The 17,914-nt window shown below is 40.9% G+C and overlaps 1 protein-coding gene and 1 pseudogene across 1 annotated transcript; one reads left to right on the plus strand and one right to left on the minus strand.

Annotated features, from left to right (window-relative positions):
- The first annotated feature begins 305 nt into the window (after positions 1 to 305).
- On the plus strand, positions 306 to 1,123 carry LOC122669018 (ATP synthase delta chain, chloroplastic-like). Its single transcript, XM_043865624.1, has one exon. It carries the CDS (start codon positions 323 to 325, stop codon positions 1,088 to 1,090), a length of 768 nt encoding a protein of 255 aa, XP_043721559.1. The 5' UTR covers positions 306 to 322; the 3' UTR covers positions 1,091 to 1,123.
- A 1,030-nt stretch (positions 1,124 to 2,153) lies between these two features.
- Positions 2,154 to 13,556, minus strand: LOC122668561 (annotated as a pseudogene).
- Between the last annotated feature and the right edge of the window lie 4,358 nt (positions 13,557 to 17,914).

Consider the following 17,914-nt stretch of genomic DNA (forward strand, 5'->3'; position numbering starts at 1 on the left):
ACCCTACCCTAACCGTTAAAAAATGCCATTAATTGATGATGTGGACATGTTCAATTTTTCTAAAACCTTAGATTACCCTTAATCTATTTTAATTCCATTTTTACCCTCTCCAATCCCAAAATCCCCTTTTGCGTCGTTTTTCTCCCAAAAGCAAAACCCCTTCTTTAAGGGTAATAACGTTTTTTTTTTTAAAACCATTATCTATTCATATCTGTTTAATTTGATCTTGTGCTTTGTTTATGCCTCCTTGAACTGTAGATGGAGGAAAGATAAACACCAGACCAGAATCAGTGTCTGTACTCAATCTTCTCGCCGGGAAACCATGGCGGCTCTGCAACAATCTGCAATCACGTTTCAAACCAAGTCCTCACCTGCAACACGAGTCTCCGGTAAGCTTCTAGCTCCTAAGACCGTTCGATTATCGTTCCGGCAGCATCTCATCCCTCAGAATCCCAAAACTCGCTACGAAACTGTCGGCAAAACCAGAACTGGGGGAGGAGGTGGCGGCGCTGCCGGCACAAAGATGGCGGACTCCGCGTCTGCATGCTACGCCACCGCCCTTGCGGATGTCGCGAAATCAAACCAAACCTTAGAGGCTACCAACGCAGACCTCGATAAGATCGAGAAGATCTTCAACGAACCTCTGGTGTACAACTACTTCGTTAACCCGACGATTGGCGAGGAAAAGAAACGGGAGATTGTCGATGATATTGTGAAGACGTCGAGTCTGCAACCACACGTGGCATATTTCTTGAACATTCTGGTGGACATGAAGCGGATTGAGCTGATCAAGGAAATAGTGAAGGAATTTGAGATACTGTACAACAAGATTACTGATACGGAGCTGGCGGTGGTGACTTCGGTGGTGAAGTTGGAGTCGCAGCACTTGGCGCAGATTGCAAAGGGGGTGCAGAGACTAACGGGAGCGAAGAACGTAAGGATCAAGACCGAGCTCGATCCCTCGCTCATTGCAGGGTTCACTATCAAATATGGAAGTTTAGGATCTAAGCTCATCGACATGAGTATGAAGAAACAGCTCGCAGATATCACTACTCAGCTTGATTTCAGCGACATCACCATCCCTGTTTAGAAATCTCTATAGATAAGGTTTAGGATTCAAAATTTGGACTAAGAAGAAGTGCTTTCTGCCATGATCGTATCTTATGGAGATTCACAAACTCCGTAGATTTGAGTTTTACCTTAATGTTTTTGTGCCATGTACCAAATTCCCAATTATCAAAAGCCTTATTTGGCTACTGCTGTTATACTACTACTGACGCCCAAATGAATTGTTCTTTTAATAGAATCAACAAATCATTTTACCCCTGTTTCTTATAAGTTTCTGCTTTTGTTCCCCCTTGTTTTGTTGGAATCCTGCTTTTTGGACTACTAAACCTATTTTCATGGTCCAGAAACTGAAGTTTGACACCCACCTCGATCGTTATTTGGTGATTGCAACCAATGGAGGCGTAAATCAACAAAGGACTGGAGTAAGATTCCTGAGTTTTCAGGAAGGTTGTAGATCGTCAATGGCGGAGGAGCTTGCAGGTCTTCTTTCTCCCCCTTCTTCTATCTCTCGATTTCGCTGTTGCAAGGGAGAAGAAAGGCTTCTACCTTTTAACTCTAATTAAAAAGGGTAATATCGTCTTTTCATAAGCAAGGGAGAAAGACTTCTACTTGCACTATAATTAAAAAGGGTAATTTCATCTTTTCATATGTTTTTTAGAAAAGCGTTAGTCATTTAGGATACGGTTGATAGAATCTTTATAAAGTAGGGTTGACATTAAGGAAACTTAGAGGGGTGGGGGATGATATTTTCCCAAATCTTTAACAAAAAACATAAATATAAGAGTAAATTACTCCCCCCTCTCTTCGATTATGCTCGAATGACAAACCTCTCCCTTGGGTATTGAGTAATAACTCTCCCCTACTCTATATTAACAAGATTCTATCAACCGTTCCCTTTCCGTCAAAAATGGTTGTTAAGTGATGGGAAAAGACTATATTACCCTTTCACAGTTTGTCTTAAAACATTGTGACTTCTCTCTCCTTGCTCTATCATCTCCAACCTTTGGAAAAGAGAAAGTGAAGATGAAGAGCTGAAACAACCCCTGTTCCTTCTTCTTGAATATCCCATGCGCTTCCTCCTTCCTCCTCCAAATCTTAAATATCATGAACCCACCAACCCCACAACCAAGATTATAACCGAAGCAACCAACAGAGCTATCCCAACTACTAAACCCACTCCTTCACCTCTCTTCCTTACTTCGATTCCTCTCACCTTGAAATACCCAATCTTGCTTTCATCTCTGACACTCACCAATGTGTTTATTGGATAATCAACCCCATTGCAAAACCTAGAGCTTTTTAAAAAATACAACAGATGCAATTACTCTCGCAGGAACTCTCACATTCCTCTAAAGATCCCATCTTTTCAAATCCCATTAACTCCTTGTAAGGCAACTCAACACCAGTTCTTGTTAATACCCAATTCGAATCTGCTTTCTCTTCGTCAATCACACCGCAGAAATCGCCGGATTCTGGTGGAAGACATCCACCGAAGGAATACTTTGTTCGGTTATCTAGACACAAACAATCTCCCCATGGAATACAAAGACCATAAGATCCGCACGCATTTGGAAGTTCGCACTCGTCTTTGATCGCTTGGAAATCAGAAACCCAATTCGAACTGTTCCAAAAATAATCCCTAAGGTTCCCATCCGATTCCAGCTTCAGTCGTCGGATTCCTGAAATTGGGTTTTGAAAGGTGTCAAAAGCTTGCACGTCAACTGGTGTTGCTTCTGTTTGATACATACCCAGAAATCCATTTGGGCTGATTCGAGCGTAAATTGGTCCATTGTCGATGATATGAACAATTTCTCATTATTCAATCCTGTGAGGACACGTGGAAAGAAGGAATCAAGAAAGGAATGATAAACAGAAGTAAGGGGTAAAAGATCTACTACAACGAAGGTTAGGTAAGCCCAAGAATAGGGAATCAAGATTCTAGAAGGGGCATTCTTGGAAATGCACTATGAAAACTGGAATAAGGGAGAAGGCTATAGATAGGAGGAAAGGGGACAGCGAAAAAGGACTGGAATGAAAAATTCTCCCACTCCTCCAAAGGATTCAGATCTGTTTTCTCTCTCCCACTCACTCTCACACCTCCATGAATGTCTGGATCTTGTTTCTCTTCATTCACCTTTGTATATTCCAATTCTGATTCAAACGAATTAATTTGATTGAGAACTTTGGATCCTCAATCCTTGAATTGAAGTGTTGTCAAAGGATTCCTGCAATTTACTTTGTACAACATTTTTGGCACCGTCTGTGGGAACAAAGTTCGATCTATGAAGATCCACAATGACAAATACTCGAAATCAATCAAAGGCTGCAAAGGTGATCAACACAGCTATCACAACGACAATCACACAAGATCCCCCAATCGAGAGAGTTCATGAGGAACGAGAGGATGATGTAATCTCGGAGGAGAACAATTCAAAGAAAGGAAACTCATAGAGAAGGACCACCGGAGATCCACCACCTTATGTTACGATGGAACAGTTCGAGGCGATGTAAGTAAGATGGAAAGATCAGATGGAAGAAATGATGAATTTGCAGCGCACAATCTTACAAGGTATCCCTCAAAAGATGCCTCAATTGGAGTAGGAATGAGAATGGATTGCGTCTCTGGAACACAGCGAGAATCATAGTAATGCTAACTATGTACGCGAAAGAGCGAAAGACATTCAAGATGGTAACAAGAAACTTGGATCGTAGATGAGGAAGGGAGAGCAGGCTCTGAATGAGAGGGTAATAGAGCTGCAGGAACAAATGCAAGAAGTTTTAAAGAAAGGTTGTAGATCAAGTCAAGAAATATAGTTCACGACAGATCTGGCCTTTGTAGATGAGATCAGATCGGAGTGATTACCGAAAGGTTTCAAAATGCCTCCAATAGAGCAGTATGACGGGACGGCAGATCCAGAAGATCACTTGGAGACTTTCAAATCTCTGAAGTATCTACAAGGGGCCTCTGATGCGATCATGTGCAACGTTTACATCAACATTGAAAGGATCAGCGAGGCAATGGCTCTCGCACCTTAAGCCACGATCCCTTTCTAGTTTTGTAGATATAGGAAGAGCTTTCTTGACCATCTTTATAAGTAGCAGGATCCATAAAAAGACTGCGGCGAACCTGTTGAACATCAGATAGCAAACTGGAGAGTCAATCAGGGAATTCCTTACCAGATTCAATAAGGACGCTTTGGAAGTGCGAGATCTGGATCCAATGGTGAAGTTCCAAGCTCTCAGCAATGGAATCAGAGATAGGAAGCTGAAAGAGTCTCTGATCATGGAAGAACCGACAGACATGTATGATCTCTATTCACGCTATGAGAAACACATCAACTTGGCAGAGGTTCTCGCTGTAGAGCAAGAAAAAGAGTCAAGAAACGAGAGGAAAGGTCAAGAAAGAAAGGAGCAGCTAGTTAGCGGAAACAAATCAATGGAGAACAGAGAGCAGTGTTTGCAAGAAATAATAACCGTAAGCATATGGATCAATCATAGCTACGGGTCGAACTCAAGGAGATGTACGCCACTTTATCTTACTCACTTTAAAGCAATGCAAAGTGAACCAAATTAATTAAAGTGGTGGACTAAACTAATAATAATTAAATTAACGCGTCCTAACTCACAAGCATCTATCAAAATGACCCATCTAAGGAATTGAATTGGCGTCTTAACACAAGCATCTAATCTATCAATACTAACGCGGATTGGAAGGAATAAATCGCAGCCACACACCACAACCACATAAAAAAAAAAAACAAAAGAAAGAGATTAGAGAGGAAGAATGAGACTAAGAGATTAAAGATGTAGAACCCGAAGGGGCTTGAACCGGATTGAAATTGCTTGCTTCTCATACTTGAAATGGCGCTACTAAATCTGAAATTAAAATAAAAATAATTAAATTAAAATCCTACCATAATGCATAATGATAATAGTAACTAAAAAATAAAATCCTAAAAGCATGATTAAATTAGAGAGGTAGAGAGTGAGAATGAAAATAAAAATAATGGAGAATGAAAATTCCTAATAGAATAGAAGGATTAATGGAGATGAGAATACTAATAAAATAAAACTAATAGAAGAAGAAATTAGAAACTAGAAGAATTAAGAGGTTAAGAAGAAGAAGAACATAAAAAAATAAAAATAAGAACTTGATACTCCCTTCTACCAAAGTTGAAAGTGCATGAATTAATTAAGCCTTGCATGAATATAGTTGAAGAAGCTTGAACACTTGAACAATCCTTGCATGGCTTCCTCTTTCAAGTCTCTAACTCTTCTCACTAGAATTAGAAGCCTAGACTAGAAAGCTTTAAAACTAAACTAGAATTAAATTATTACGACCAAATTGAAGACATAAATTGAAAGTAAAGCATGAATTAAACCTATTACAACCATTAAACTAAGCTCATAAATCAAACTAGAAAACTTAGAAAGCCAAAAATTGGAAGAAGAAGAGAGAAATTTTCATTAATAATTGAACAACTTACAAGCTAAAACCCTTGGGGTATTTATAGGGGAAGGAGGGAGAAGAGGAGAGAAGAGAGAGCCCACGGTTTTGGGAGCTTCTCTCCCTCTCAAAACCGTGGAGGGTTATGATGGTGGAGAGAATCTTCCAAAAGAAAAATATTCTCTTCTCTCTTTCCCTTTACAAATAGCTTGAACCCCAAGAAAAAGAAAAAAATAGAAAAAGAGAGAGATAAAAATCTTAGCTACATAAACCTTCTATTTTTCAAAAAGTAACTTTCTAATTCTATTCTTGTGCTTCCTTTTTTTTTATAGGTGTCTTCTCCAAGCAATGAGATCAATTCATCTTTGACTTTTCAACCTTCCATGGATGAGAGAATATTTTTCAAAAGAAATCTATCCATAGTAAAATTCTAAAAGTGCCCTTGGAAAGTTGGAGGAGAGAGAGAATAAGGGTGATGACTAGGATTCCACTCAAGGAGTTAATAAAATGCCCAATGTGCCCTCTAAAAAAAATCGTGGAGCCCTGTGTGCTCCCTCTAAAAATCGTGGACAACTTGTGAGCCTTAAAAAATTATGGAATCTTGTGGCAGTGTGGGTAGCAACTCTTCTCTCTCTTCAAGATTGGAAAATTATCAAAACTGTCCTGTACTGGTAGTAGATCTCCACCATTGATTAGAAATGTCTTCTTTAATGTAAAAAATATCCTTGGGAAGTGGCAGAACGGCTATGGGCTTGCATTACAGCTCATTTCTGACCCATTATCTTTCTTTGGCCTAAAAAGAATAATCAACTGCATGGAGGCCTAAACGGATGCGAACTTGAATTCCGTCACGTCCATCTTGCTCAAAATTTAGTCCTCTTTACAGCCATACAAAAATATTGGGCAGCTTTACATGTAAATTTGGACATACAACTCCCGATAGTCCAGAATAGCAATAAATAGCCCAAAAACTTGAAAAGCACAAGAAAGCACCGAGTAACTCTGTCCAATGTGGTAAAATGCATGCTTTATGCCCTAAGATTTCACACATAAATGTGCTCATCAAATAGAGAGAGGGGAAGAGGAAAAGAGATGATCAAGCATGGGTTCCAAGGAGCGATGTGAAGCCAGAACCAGCATACACACTGCTCACGCACAGGCAAGCATACATATTAAATGAAATCAAAGATCGGTTGACCCTGCGTTGGCCAATTAAGATGGTGAAGCCTGCCAGCTAACGCAATAAAAACAAGTATTGTAGGTTTCATCAAGATCGTGGACACGACACTGAAGAGTGTAGACAGTTGATAGATGAGATAGAAACTATGATCCAAAGAGGTCAATTGAACAAATTTGTAAAGAGAGAGGGAGAAAGCAGCAAGCAGGAGAGCCGAGAGCAAAAGGTGGAAGGCAAAGGAAAATTATCTATCTGGGGAGAAGAGAGTCCGGGCATCCGAACACGACATTTAGAGAATCAACCACTTAGGGAGATTGCGACAATCTTTGGAGGCCCCGGGTTAGGAGGAGAATCCTCAAACTCAAGAAAAATCATGCACTGACTATATGTTTGACAGAAGCAACAAGCAAGAAAAGAAAGGTTGAGCATCAGATAAATTTTTCAGATGAAGATCGTGGACACGACACTGAAGAGTGTAGACAGTTGATAGATGAGATAGAAACTATGATCCAAAGAGGTCAATTGAACAAATTTGTAAAGAGAGAGGGAGAAAGCAGCAAGCAGGAGAGCCGAGAGCAAAAGGTGGAAGGCAAAGGAAAATTATCTATCTGGGGAGAAGAGAGTCCGGGCATCCGAACACGACATTTAGAGAATCAACCACTTAGGGAGATTGCGACAATCTTTGGAGGCCCCGGGTTAGGAGGAGAATCCTCAAACTCAAGAAAAATCATGCACTGACTATATGTTTGACAGAAGCAACAAGCAAGAAAAGAAAGGTCGAGCATCAGATAAATTTTTCAGATGAAGATCGTGGACACGACACTGAAGAGTGTAGACAGTTGATAGATGAGATAGAAACTATGATCCAAAGAGGTCAATTGAACAAATTTGTAAAGAGAGAGGGAGAAAGCAGCAAGTAGGAGAGCCGAGAGCAGAAGGTGGAAGGCAAAGGAAAATTATCTATCTGGGGAGAAGAGAGTCCGGGCATCCGAACACGACATTTAGAGAATCAACCACTTAGGGAGATTGCGACAATCTTTGGAGGCCCCGGGTTAGGAGGAGAATCCTCAAACTCAAGAAAAATCATGCACTGACTATATGTTTGACAGAAGCAACAAGCAAGAAAAGAAAGGTCGAGCATCAGATAAATTTTTCAGATGAGGATCTGGCGGACATCCAGTCTCCGCATGATGATGCATTGGTGGTAAAGATGATCATCGCTAATTGCTCGGTGGCTCGCATCTTGGTGGACAATGGGAGCTCAGTAAACGTCCTGTATTTTGATGCATTCCTGAAGATGAAATTAACTCCGGAGATGCTGAAAAGGATAGATTCACCCCTATATGGATTCAATGGAGCTCCTGTGCAGGCAGAATGGTCCATTGAACTTCTGGTCACGGTGGGAACGGAGCCCCAACTATCCACAGTCATGATGAATTTTTTGGTGGTAAAGGTTAACTCTACTTACAATGGAATCCTCGGCAGACCAGGTTTGAATGCCTTACAGGCCATAGTCTCCACCCCACATCTCATGATGAAATTTCCAACGGATAATGGTGTAGGAGAATGTAGGGGAAGCCAGAAAGCGTCACGTAAATGCTATGAAACATACCTGAGAGTTAAGGGGAAAGAGCCACAGACGTTCAATGTTACATTTGAGGATGCTCGGGAAAGTACCGATCAAGAAAGGTCGGAGCTTGCGGAAGAACTGGTTTCGATCGAGATTCATGAAGGTGATCCGAGCAAGATCGTGCAGATAGGAGCGAGATTATCTGGCAAGCCAAAGGAGGGAATGGTGAGTTTCTTGAGGGCGAATGCAGACGTGTTTGCATGGTCGGTCACGGGTATGCCTGGGATAGATAGGGGCATGGAAGAACATAAGCTGAACGTCTACCCCAATGCCAAGCCGGTATTTCAGAAGAGGAGGACTTTTGCTTCAGAGCGACAAATGAAGATGTTAGAAGAAGCAGAAAAATTATTGGAGGTAGGATTCATTGAGGAAGCAATATACCCATAATGGCTTTCCAACATTGTAATGGTGCCCAAACCTAATGGTAAGTGGCGCATGTGTATCGATTTTACGGATCTGAATAAAACATGCCCTAAAGACTATTATCCTTTACCTCGCATTGATCTGTTGATAAACCACAGGCCATGAAATGCTAAATTTCATGGATGCTTATTCAAGATATAATCAGATTAAAATGCATAAGTCAGATATCTTGAAAACATCCTTTATGGTCAAAAGAGATAACTACTGTTATAAGAGAATGCCATTTGGATTGAAAAATGTTGGAGCCACGTATCAGCATCTCGTGAATCATATCTTTCGAGAACAAATTGGCTGTAACATGGAAGGTTATGTGGATGATATGCTGGTAAAGAGCATCAAGGCATCTGATCATGTTTCTGATCTCCAAGAAGCCTTTCACGTTTTGAGAAAAACTAAAATGATGCTCAATCCTACGAAATGTGCTTTTGGTCTCAATGAGGGGCATAGAGGCAAATCCGGCCAAGATAAAAGCCATACTGGGTATGCTGCCACCAAGGAGAGTAAAAGAGGTACAAGAGTTAACAGGAAGAGTGGCAGCTTTAGGAAGGTTCATTTCAACATCTGGTGATCGATGCTTATCATTTTTCAAAGCCCTTAAGAATTGATCAAAGGAGAGGCAGACCAAAGGGGCCAAGTTGTCTTTTGAGTGGACAGAAGAGTGCCAAAAGGCATATTTATCGATCTGAAAAGGTATCTGACCAACCCACCCTTGCTAGCAAAGCCAGAACTGGGGGACGTACTTCAACTTTATTTGGCAATTACCACAATGGCGGTAAGCGCAGTCCTGGCAAAAGGCGATGGTCGAATTCAGAGGCTGGTATACTATGTGAGCAAAGTACTAGTGGATACGAGACAAGGTCTAGTAACATTGAGAAATATGCCTTTACATTGATAATGGCGGAAAGGAAGCTGAGACCATATTTCCAGGCTTACATGATTGAGGTATTAACAAACCAGCCTTTGAAGAAGATTTTGGCGAAACCTGACCATTCGGGTTGGATGGTAGCATGGTCGGTTGAACTTGTCAAATTTAATTTGCATTATAAACCGTGCACAGCGATAAAAGCTCAGGCCTTGGAAGATTTTTTAGTGGAGTGTACGCTGCCAGGAAAGGCCATACCCACGGAAAATGAAGAAAATCGAGCATCCGAGGAGTTGTGGATGTTATTTGTTGACGGATCTTCAAATAAAGCTGGGTATGGAGCTAGGTTGATATTGTTCAGTCCAGGAGGTTTCATGATACAAAGTGCTCTAAGGTTTGAATTTCAAACAACCAACAATGGAGTTGAATATGAGGCGTTGATAATAGGGTTAAATTTGGCAAAGTCTCATGGTAAAGAACCTTGTTATACATAGTGACTCACAACTGATCGTCAATCAGGTAAACGGGGAATATGAAGCCAAAGAAGAGTGCATGGCTAAATATTTAGAAAGGGTACGTCCATTGATCACAGGGGTCACCTCTTTCTAGATACATCAAATTCCTCGAGCACAAAACACCACAGCAGATGAGTTGTCGCGTTTAGCTACATTAGATTTTCAAGACTTAAACCTGGCGGTCTATATAGACATTCTCCGAGTACCGAGCATAGAAGAAAATGAAGATGTGATGCCCATTGATCATGAGCCTTGCTGGATGGACCCCATTATGTCATATTTGCTCCAAGATTGCCAAAAGATAAGGAGGATGCTAGGAAGATCAGAATGAGAGCAGCGCGATATACCATGATTGAAGGGGTGCTATATAAGAAGGCATACTCTATGCCCTATCTGAAATGTCTCTGACCATCAGAAGCTGACTATGTCCTCAGAGAGGTTCATACTAGAATGAAAAATTCTCCCGCTCCTCGAAAGGATTCAGATCTATTTTCTCTCTCCCACTCACTCTCACACCTCCATGAATGTTTGGATCTTGTTTCTCTTCATTCACCTTTGTATATTCCAATTCTGATTTGAACGAATTAATTTGATTGAGATCTCTGGATCCTTGATCCTTGAATTGAAGTGTTGTCAAAGGATTCCTGCAATTTACTTTGTACAACATTTTGGGCGCAATCCTTTGACAACAGTCGACAATGATGCTAGCTTTTGCTTCTATGGCCCTGTGCTTCCAATAAATCTGTTCTAATCCTGCTTTGAAACTGGAATACATACCCATAAAATTGTCTCCCATTCTCATAGAATAGAGGCTATTTGGTGAAACCAGAGACATATTGATTGCAAAATTTTGATTATCGAGAAGGGTATCAGAAGGAAAATTGAAACTCTGTCAGAGAAGTAAGAGTACACCATCGAACCTCTGTAGTTGAAGATTTCCATTATCTAGGAGAATAATAAAATCACCTATGGTTTCAGTTGACCAGAGTACGATGATGTTCTCTGCTTCCGCTGGAGGAAGAAGATAACAGATAGGTGCCGAGGGTTCGAACGATAGGAAGAAGAAGAGAGAAGTTAACTTATTCATTTTCTCTTGTTATTAGCGGGTATTATTGGAATATCACAAATATAAGGGCATTTTGGGGTTTAAATGAATATATTTAGGGTGATGTCATCACTTAACTGCCATTTTTAACGAAATGGGTAGGATTGATAGAATATTGTGAATGCAGGGGAGGGGAGAGTTATTACTCAATACCCAGGGGAGGGGTTTGTCATTCGAGCATAATTGAGGGGAGGGGGAGTAATTTACTCTAAATATAATCCCTATATCATTTTATGTGAAAATAAGTTTTGCACAACCATTTACAAAATGGTACAAGATCCTGATTCTGATCCGACCATCCACAGACTAACTCCCCTTGATGTTCCTTAATCGAGTAGCGAAGACCATATTGAGTGACTCTTTCACTCACTTAACATTTGTGCATTCTCAGAACACCGGCTTTAGTTCTTTTGAATCATAATCATTGGTGAACCAAAGAATACGTTCACATGATAAGGCCCTCTCAGGTACTGGGTCTTGGTGACGCATGTCTATCCCAAACCTACATCTGGCTTATCCCCTTATGATAGCCTGCATCACATCAATGCATTATTCTATTTTGACCAATGGGGCTGTGAAGTGCTTGGTCAAGCCTTTAAAGGGTATTAGGAAGGAGATCCCCTATCTCTAGCTCTCTTTGTCATCTCCTCCCAAGCCCTTACTAGTGGTTTGTGTCAGGCTTAATCCATGGCATAAAAGTTCGAAATCATTTTTAGCCCATTACGCAGATTGTTTTTGCAGATGGACTGCCTTTCTTTTCCCTAAAGTTAGGCTCCAAGAGATGCACTATCACACCCCGAACCCACCCCCTGGGAGGATTCAATGGCTGACCCGAATACCCGATGAATTCGGAGACCACCAGGATCCAGATGCAGTAAATACACGTCACAAGCACAACACAACTTCAAGATAACACGTGTTACATTGATCAGAGTGTAGGGAAAGTGAAGTGCTATAAGTTTTATACATATTTCATCATTCATAGTTAAGTCGTTCACTCCCTGAGTTACCACGAAACTAACCCACAAGGCCCAAAAACTAACTATTCAAATATATACAATGGTTTCACCCACCAAAGGAATAGTTAGAAGGTCACAAAAGTATGAGTTCTCAGTCTATTGCATTATTTAAGAAAGGACACAGTAATCACACGCACAACTGGGACCATGCCCCTCTGTGTCCAAATCAGCATAATCATCTCTTCCCTCGTCTCTCGGCTCAAAGGAATCCTCCCCGACACTATCACCTCCACCTGCATGATCATCTAAAAATATAAGAATATCCACGGGGATGAGCTCCACTAAGCCCAACAAGTAAAGATAAATCACGCAAGCATTCACAAGCCAAATCCTATGTGCATGAGATTCAATTTTAATCTTAATTCTACCTAACAATAATGCCTAAGTCTCTAAGTTTGTGCTACAGCAACACCCTAGGTAGCATCCCCTCCGTTCGCGATGTCAAACCAGAGTTGCGCTGGGAGCCTGCCGGCCCCGGTCCTCAATCCGACATCGCCGGTCCCAGTACCTCTATTGGTAATGCTGGCTTCCCGGTCCTCAATCGAACATCGCTGGTTCCAGTACCTCCGTTGGTAACGTTGGTTTACCCAACAAGCCCCCCGAGATTTAGTCCTCTACCACAGTTCCGGTCGGACTCAAAATTGATGGTTCTTCCTTTGATTTCAGCAAGAAATTGGACATGAGAAGATAATCTAGAGTGATTAGAGGTGATGAAAGTAAGGATCTTACCTAAGGATGGGGATTAGATCAAAGTAGCAGCCCCTCAATCGGTTTTCCTTCTTCTTCTTCTCTTCTTTTCTTTTCTTTTCAGTCGGTTAGATTTGAGGATAAGTGAATAGAGTCCTAGAGATTAGTTTGTATATCTCTAATTAAATATTTAATGTATTGGTTAGTCGGTTAGATTAGAAGATAAGTGAAATAAATTTTTGAGATTTTGTTTGTATTCATTTATTTAATTAATCCTTTAGGTAGGCGGCTAATGAGTTAGATAAGGATTGAGTTGTTTAAACTTTTGTTTTATATACCCCATTAATCAACTATTTGAAATGTTTTGTTTTTAATGGGTTAGTTTGTAATAATCTCTAATTAAACCGACTCTTACATTGGTGGACTGATTAGTGGGCCCCGCGTATCTAAATGTTGGGGGAATACTTTTCAATTAAATATTTGGGACGCGGCAGCGAGATCCCCGACTCAAAACACTAGGTCCCACACCACTAGGAGCAAAAATCTGTGATAGTAAAAATCTCTGGTCGATGCAGTGATCGACTAGCACACCAACCTGTGATTGCCGTCTTCGTTATCTTCATGCTAGAACACCCAATAGTCGATGTGATCCATATGCGAATCCACATGGACATATTTATAACACTAAAATTACCCAATACGCGGTTAAGGTCTCTTACCACTAGTTGTACATCTGTGTGTGGATTCCACAACCGCACGAGGGAGGTATCTGTCGTTTTACTGACAAGCGGCGGGGTTACCACCAGAATTCCTTCTTTATCTTCTACCCGTTCGAACATCAAATCAATACTCCATAACGTGCACGGTGCCATGACCTTGGGTTCCGGATCTACATTCTGATTCGGGTTAGGGTTCGGATCAAAATATGCCAGGCCATAACATGCACAATCTGAAGGACTATCTCAATAGGTATTAACGAGCTAGTGGACAAACTACAAATGTCCAAAAATTGAGTCTCTGTTTTAATCCAAACACAACCATTCAGTTTGAAAAGGTGCTACTCTAGGATCCTAAAAAGTCTTTATGGTGACGGTCCTTCTATAATCCTCGGCCTCTCATTGGATATAGGCGTTAGCAAGATGAAACTCTTTCATAAGATCAATGGCAGGACTAGTAAAAAAAATTTCGTGGCTGGACACAAAAACTTCTTACTTATGCAAGAAGAAAAGTTCTATTAAAGTTAGTGATCCTTCCCATCTCAATTTTCATTGCCTGCCATTTTAAGTTACCAAGGTCTCACTGTGATCGCACTCGTAGTACGATAGCTCGCTTCTTTTGGAGGTGGAAAAGAAGGCACTCCAAAAATTCATTGGCTATCTTGGAATAAATTGTGCCATTCAAAAGACCATGGAGGTCTTGGCATGAGGAATCCGGCTATACATAATAAAGCCTTACTATCTAAAGTGGCATAGAGACTTTTCCATGAACCGCACTCCTTATGGGCCCAATATATGAAATCCCTCTACCATCCAAGGTGTGATTTTATGGTGGCGACATTGGACACAATCCTTCATGTTCGTAGAGGAGCATTATGGAGGTATGGAAATTGTTGGAAGCCATTCCCTATTGGAAGATTGGATTTGGCAACTGGGTTCACATTTGGAGGGATAAGTGGGTTCCATCTTTACCAGATTTCAAGATTCATCATGATGGCATTGTTGATGGCAATTGTCAAAGGGTGTCAGATCTTATAAGCCAAGATAGACACCAATAGAATATGGAACTCTTGGATTCTTTATTCAGTCCATCTGTTAAGGAAGCTATCATTCAGATTATCTCTCTTTCCCTCGGAGGACCGTCTGATTTGGGGGGGGGGGGGTCCAAGAATGGAAATTTTTTAGTTAAATCAGCTTATCACTTTCTTTGTAATGCTGAAAATCTGAAGTCTAATGACCTCCCCTCATCTTCCTCCCTTAGTAGATGGGCTTCTACTCCTACCGCAACATGGAAGGAAATATGGAGATGCCACACTCTCCTCAAGATTTGGGCATTTATTTGGAAGGCTTGGGCAGATGGGCTTGCTATTGGAAAAGAGTTTTCTAAACCTCATTTCCTGGTTGATCCCCAATGTGTGTGGTGTGGTGAAGCAATGGAATCAGTTGATCATTTTTCACTTCAATGCCCATTTGTGCAGGCTGTTTGGTTTGATTGCTCCCTCTCCTTTAAGATTTCTCAAGATATCAATTTCAATATCTCTAGTTGGATTGGGGAATATCAAAACTACACAAGCTTGGAAAGAAAGATGGTAGAGTGGTTGTAGGTTTGTTGAAATTCATTGTTTGGTTTCTTTGGAGAGCTCGTAAGGACCTTGTGTTTGGAAAGTGAGATTGGACTCCTATGGACCTTATTCAAATTTCAAACAACACACAGGCCCACCATGAACCTCCACAGGTCCAAAATCCTATTAACAGACCATGAGGCATCGTTGTAGCCCTTCCTCAAGCTAAATCGTGATGCGTCGTTGAACTCTGATAATCAAAGATTTGGGATTGGTGTGATTATTCGAGACCATGAGGGGAGGAGCAATCCTTGTCAAACCTGAGGTTACCACATTAGGAGACATTTTGAGAGTGAAGTGTTGGTCATCCATAGTGGTATCTTGGAAGGTATATCCCTCAGTGCCGAATACATCAATGTGGAATCAGATATATAGAGATCATCTCATACCTTCAGTATCCAGCAAAGGTTGTTCCTCTTTCTCTCCAACCGATTGTTTCGAATATTCGACATCTAGTACCGTATTTTCTCATGTACTTATACCTTTTTATTCCTAGGGACTCCAACGTTTTAGTTAACTCATTCACTTGAAGGCCCTGTCTATGCATCGTTTGACAATTTGGTCAAATTTCACTCCATGGTTGATGGAGGCTTGTATTTCACTATCTACGTGCCTTGCACATGCTTCTTAATAGATTGTTATTCACCAAAAAAAAGTTGAAGTGAACAAAATATAGGCTCAACAATAATCGTTAAAAAAATCAATGGTAAAAATCAGAACATGATGGTCATATTGTAGAGACAGGTTTTACTAAACTTTGTAACATTTTGTATTATCAGAAAGAGAGAGAGGTATAGGCACAGCGCCCACAAGCTAGTGGATGGGCACAAAAATGGGGGGGGGGAGAGAGAGAGCGAGAGAGAGAGAGAGAGAGAGAGAGAGAGAGAGAGAGAGAGAGAGAATAGACGCTAGCTTGCAGTATACGAATGGTGTGGCTAGAATTTTCCTTTCAACAAATCCTAAACTTATCCAATGATCAGCCTCCCAAATCATGTATATGTAATGTAATTCTAGATGGTTGAATTACCTACTGGCTAGAACCGATAATCAGGATCTGCTAAGGATAGGAGGAATCGACTAGGTCAAACAAGTGGGATTTTGAAAATTAGGGTTAGGGTTAAATGGAATCTAGAGTTTGATGTTAGGGTTAGGTTCAGTTAGTGAGGGAAAGCCTTCCAGTGAAGGTCCTGAGATGTTTTATGGAAGTTGAGTATGTAAACAAAGATGGTTATTGAATTAGGGTTTGGGTTTGTGGGTTTTAAAAAATTAGAAGAAGAAGAGATCTAGAGTTTAAATTTAGGGTTAAGGGCAGGGTTCTGGTTGAGTTCTTTTAGGGGTGTGAGGGCTGCTCAATCCAAGTTTGGTTGGATTTTTATGGCTGGATTGACCTAGGCAGATTTTAGGGTATGGGGAATGAAGATCGAGTATGGGGAATGGTTAGAGTTGGGCTTAGAGGATTAGGAGAAGAAGGGTTTGGGGATGGAAATATGAACTTACTTGTTAGCTTAGGGTTCCTTGAACTTTGATGCAGAAAACCAACAATTGAATTGAATCTTCAAGCTGTTAGTTGTAGCAGAACTGAATAACTTGAAACTTGAATGCAGAACAATGGAGAGAGAGAGAGGTAGTGAAGGCTATCTCAGCTTGGGTATCTCGTCCTCATAGCCTAAAGTAGTGTTCAGCAACATACCTATTAATACGTCGGGGTTTGCTTCAGCTTCTTCATTTGTCAAAGCGAACACTTTTCCTTGCATCTGATTGTCACATGGTTGAAATGGCCTAGCGTAGGGCTGATTAAATGAATTGTTGCCATATCCACGTGATTTGCAATCCCTAGCCCTATGTCCTTCCTTGTTACACAGATAGCACTTAAAGAGCAGAGCTCCAAGTGTTGAGGCCTTGCTCGCTTGACTTGTTGCTGGTTGAGTTGGCAAAACTGTTGTCGTCGCTTGACTCATAGTAGGTTGAGCGGGTCGAGTGAATGTGGGGCGGAAAGAATTCTGACCTACACTCGGCCTAAGATACAGAGTTGGAGTAGGGCTTGAATTTTTTTCTCGATAAACCTTATTTGGCCAACCATAGGTTTGGAAATTATTTGACCTTTTGTTCAAACCAAATGACGTCACAGTCTTTTCTTTCTCTTTTTCCTTGAATCTATCCTCCATTGTCTTCGCTTTATCAACCATTTGAGCATAATCCCGAATATCCATAATTGATAAAACTGATCCAATCTCAGTTTTGAGTCCCTTCTCAAATTTCTTGGCCTTACTAACTTCCCCTTTCAAGTGCTCTGGAGCAAAATGGAATAGATCTTTGAACCATTGTTGGTAATCTAGTACCGACTTGTTCCCTTGCACCAGTGCGATGAATTTTGCTTCCTTTCTATCCTTGAAACTTTCTGGAAAGTAGTTCTTGAAGAAAACTTCCTTAAACTGCACCCACTCGGGATTTGGGTGAGCAGCTTCCAAATTAGGCCTAGTTGCTTTCCACCATGCTTCGGCTTCATTCTGCAAGTGATAACCTACACAAATAATCTCTTGTGCGTCTGTGCACTCAAGTACTTCAAATGCCTTTTCTAGGGCACTGATCCATCATTTCGGCTGCATTGTCTTAGAGGTTATTTTTGAAAATGCAGGTGGTTAA

The sequence above is a fragment of the Telopea speciosissima genome, chromosome 7 (genome assembly GCF_018873765.1).
Source record: "Telopea speciosissima isolate NSW1024214 ecotype Mountain lineage chromosome 7, Tspe_v1, whole genome shotgun sequence".
NCBI lineage: Eukaryota > Viridiplantae > Streptophyta > Magnoliopsida > Proteales > Proteaceae > Telopea > Telopea speciosissima.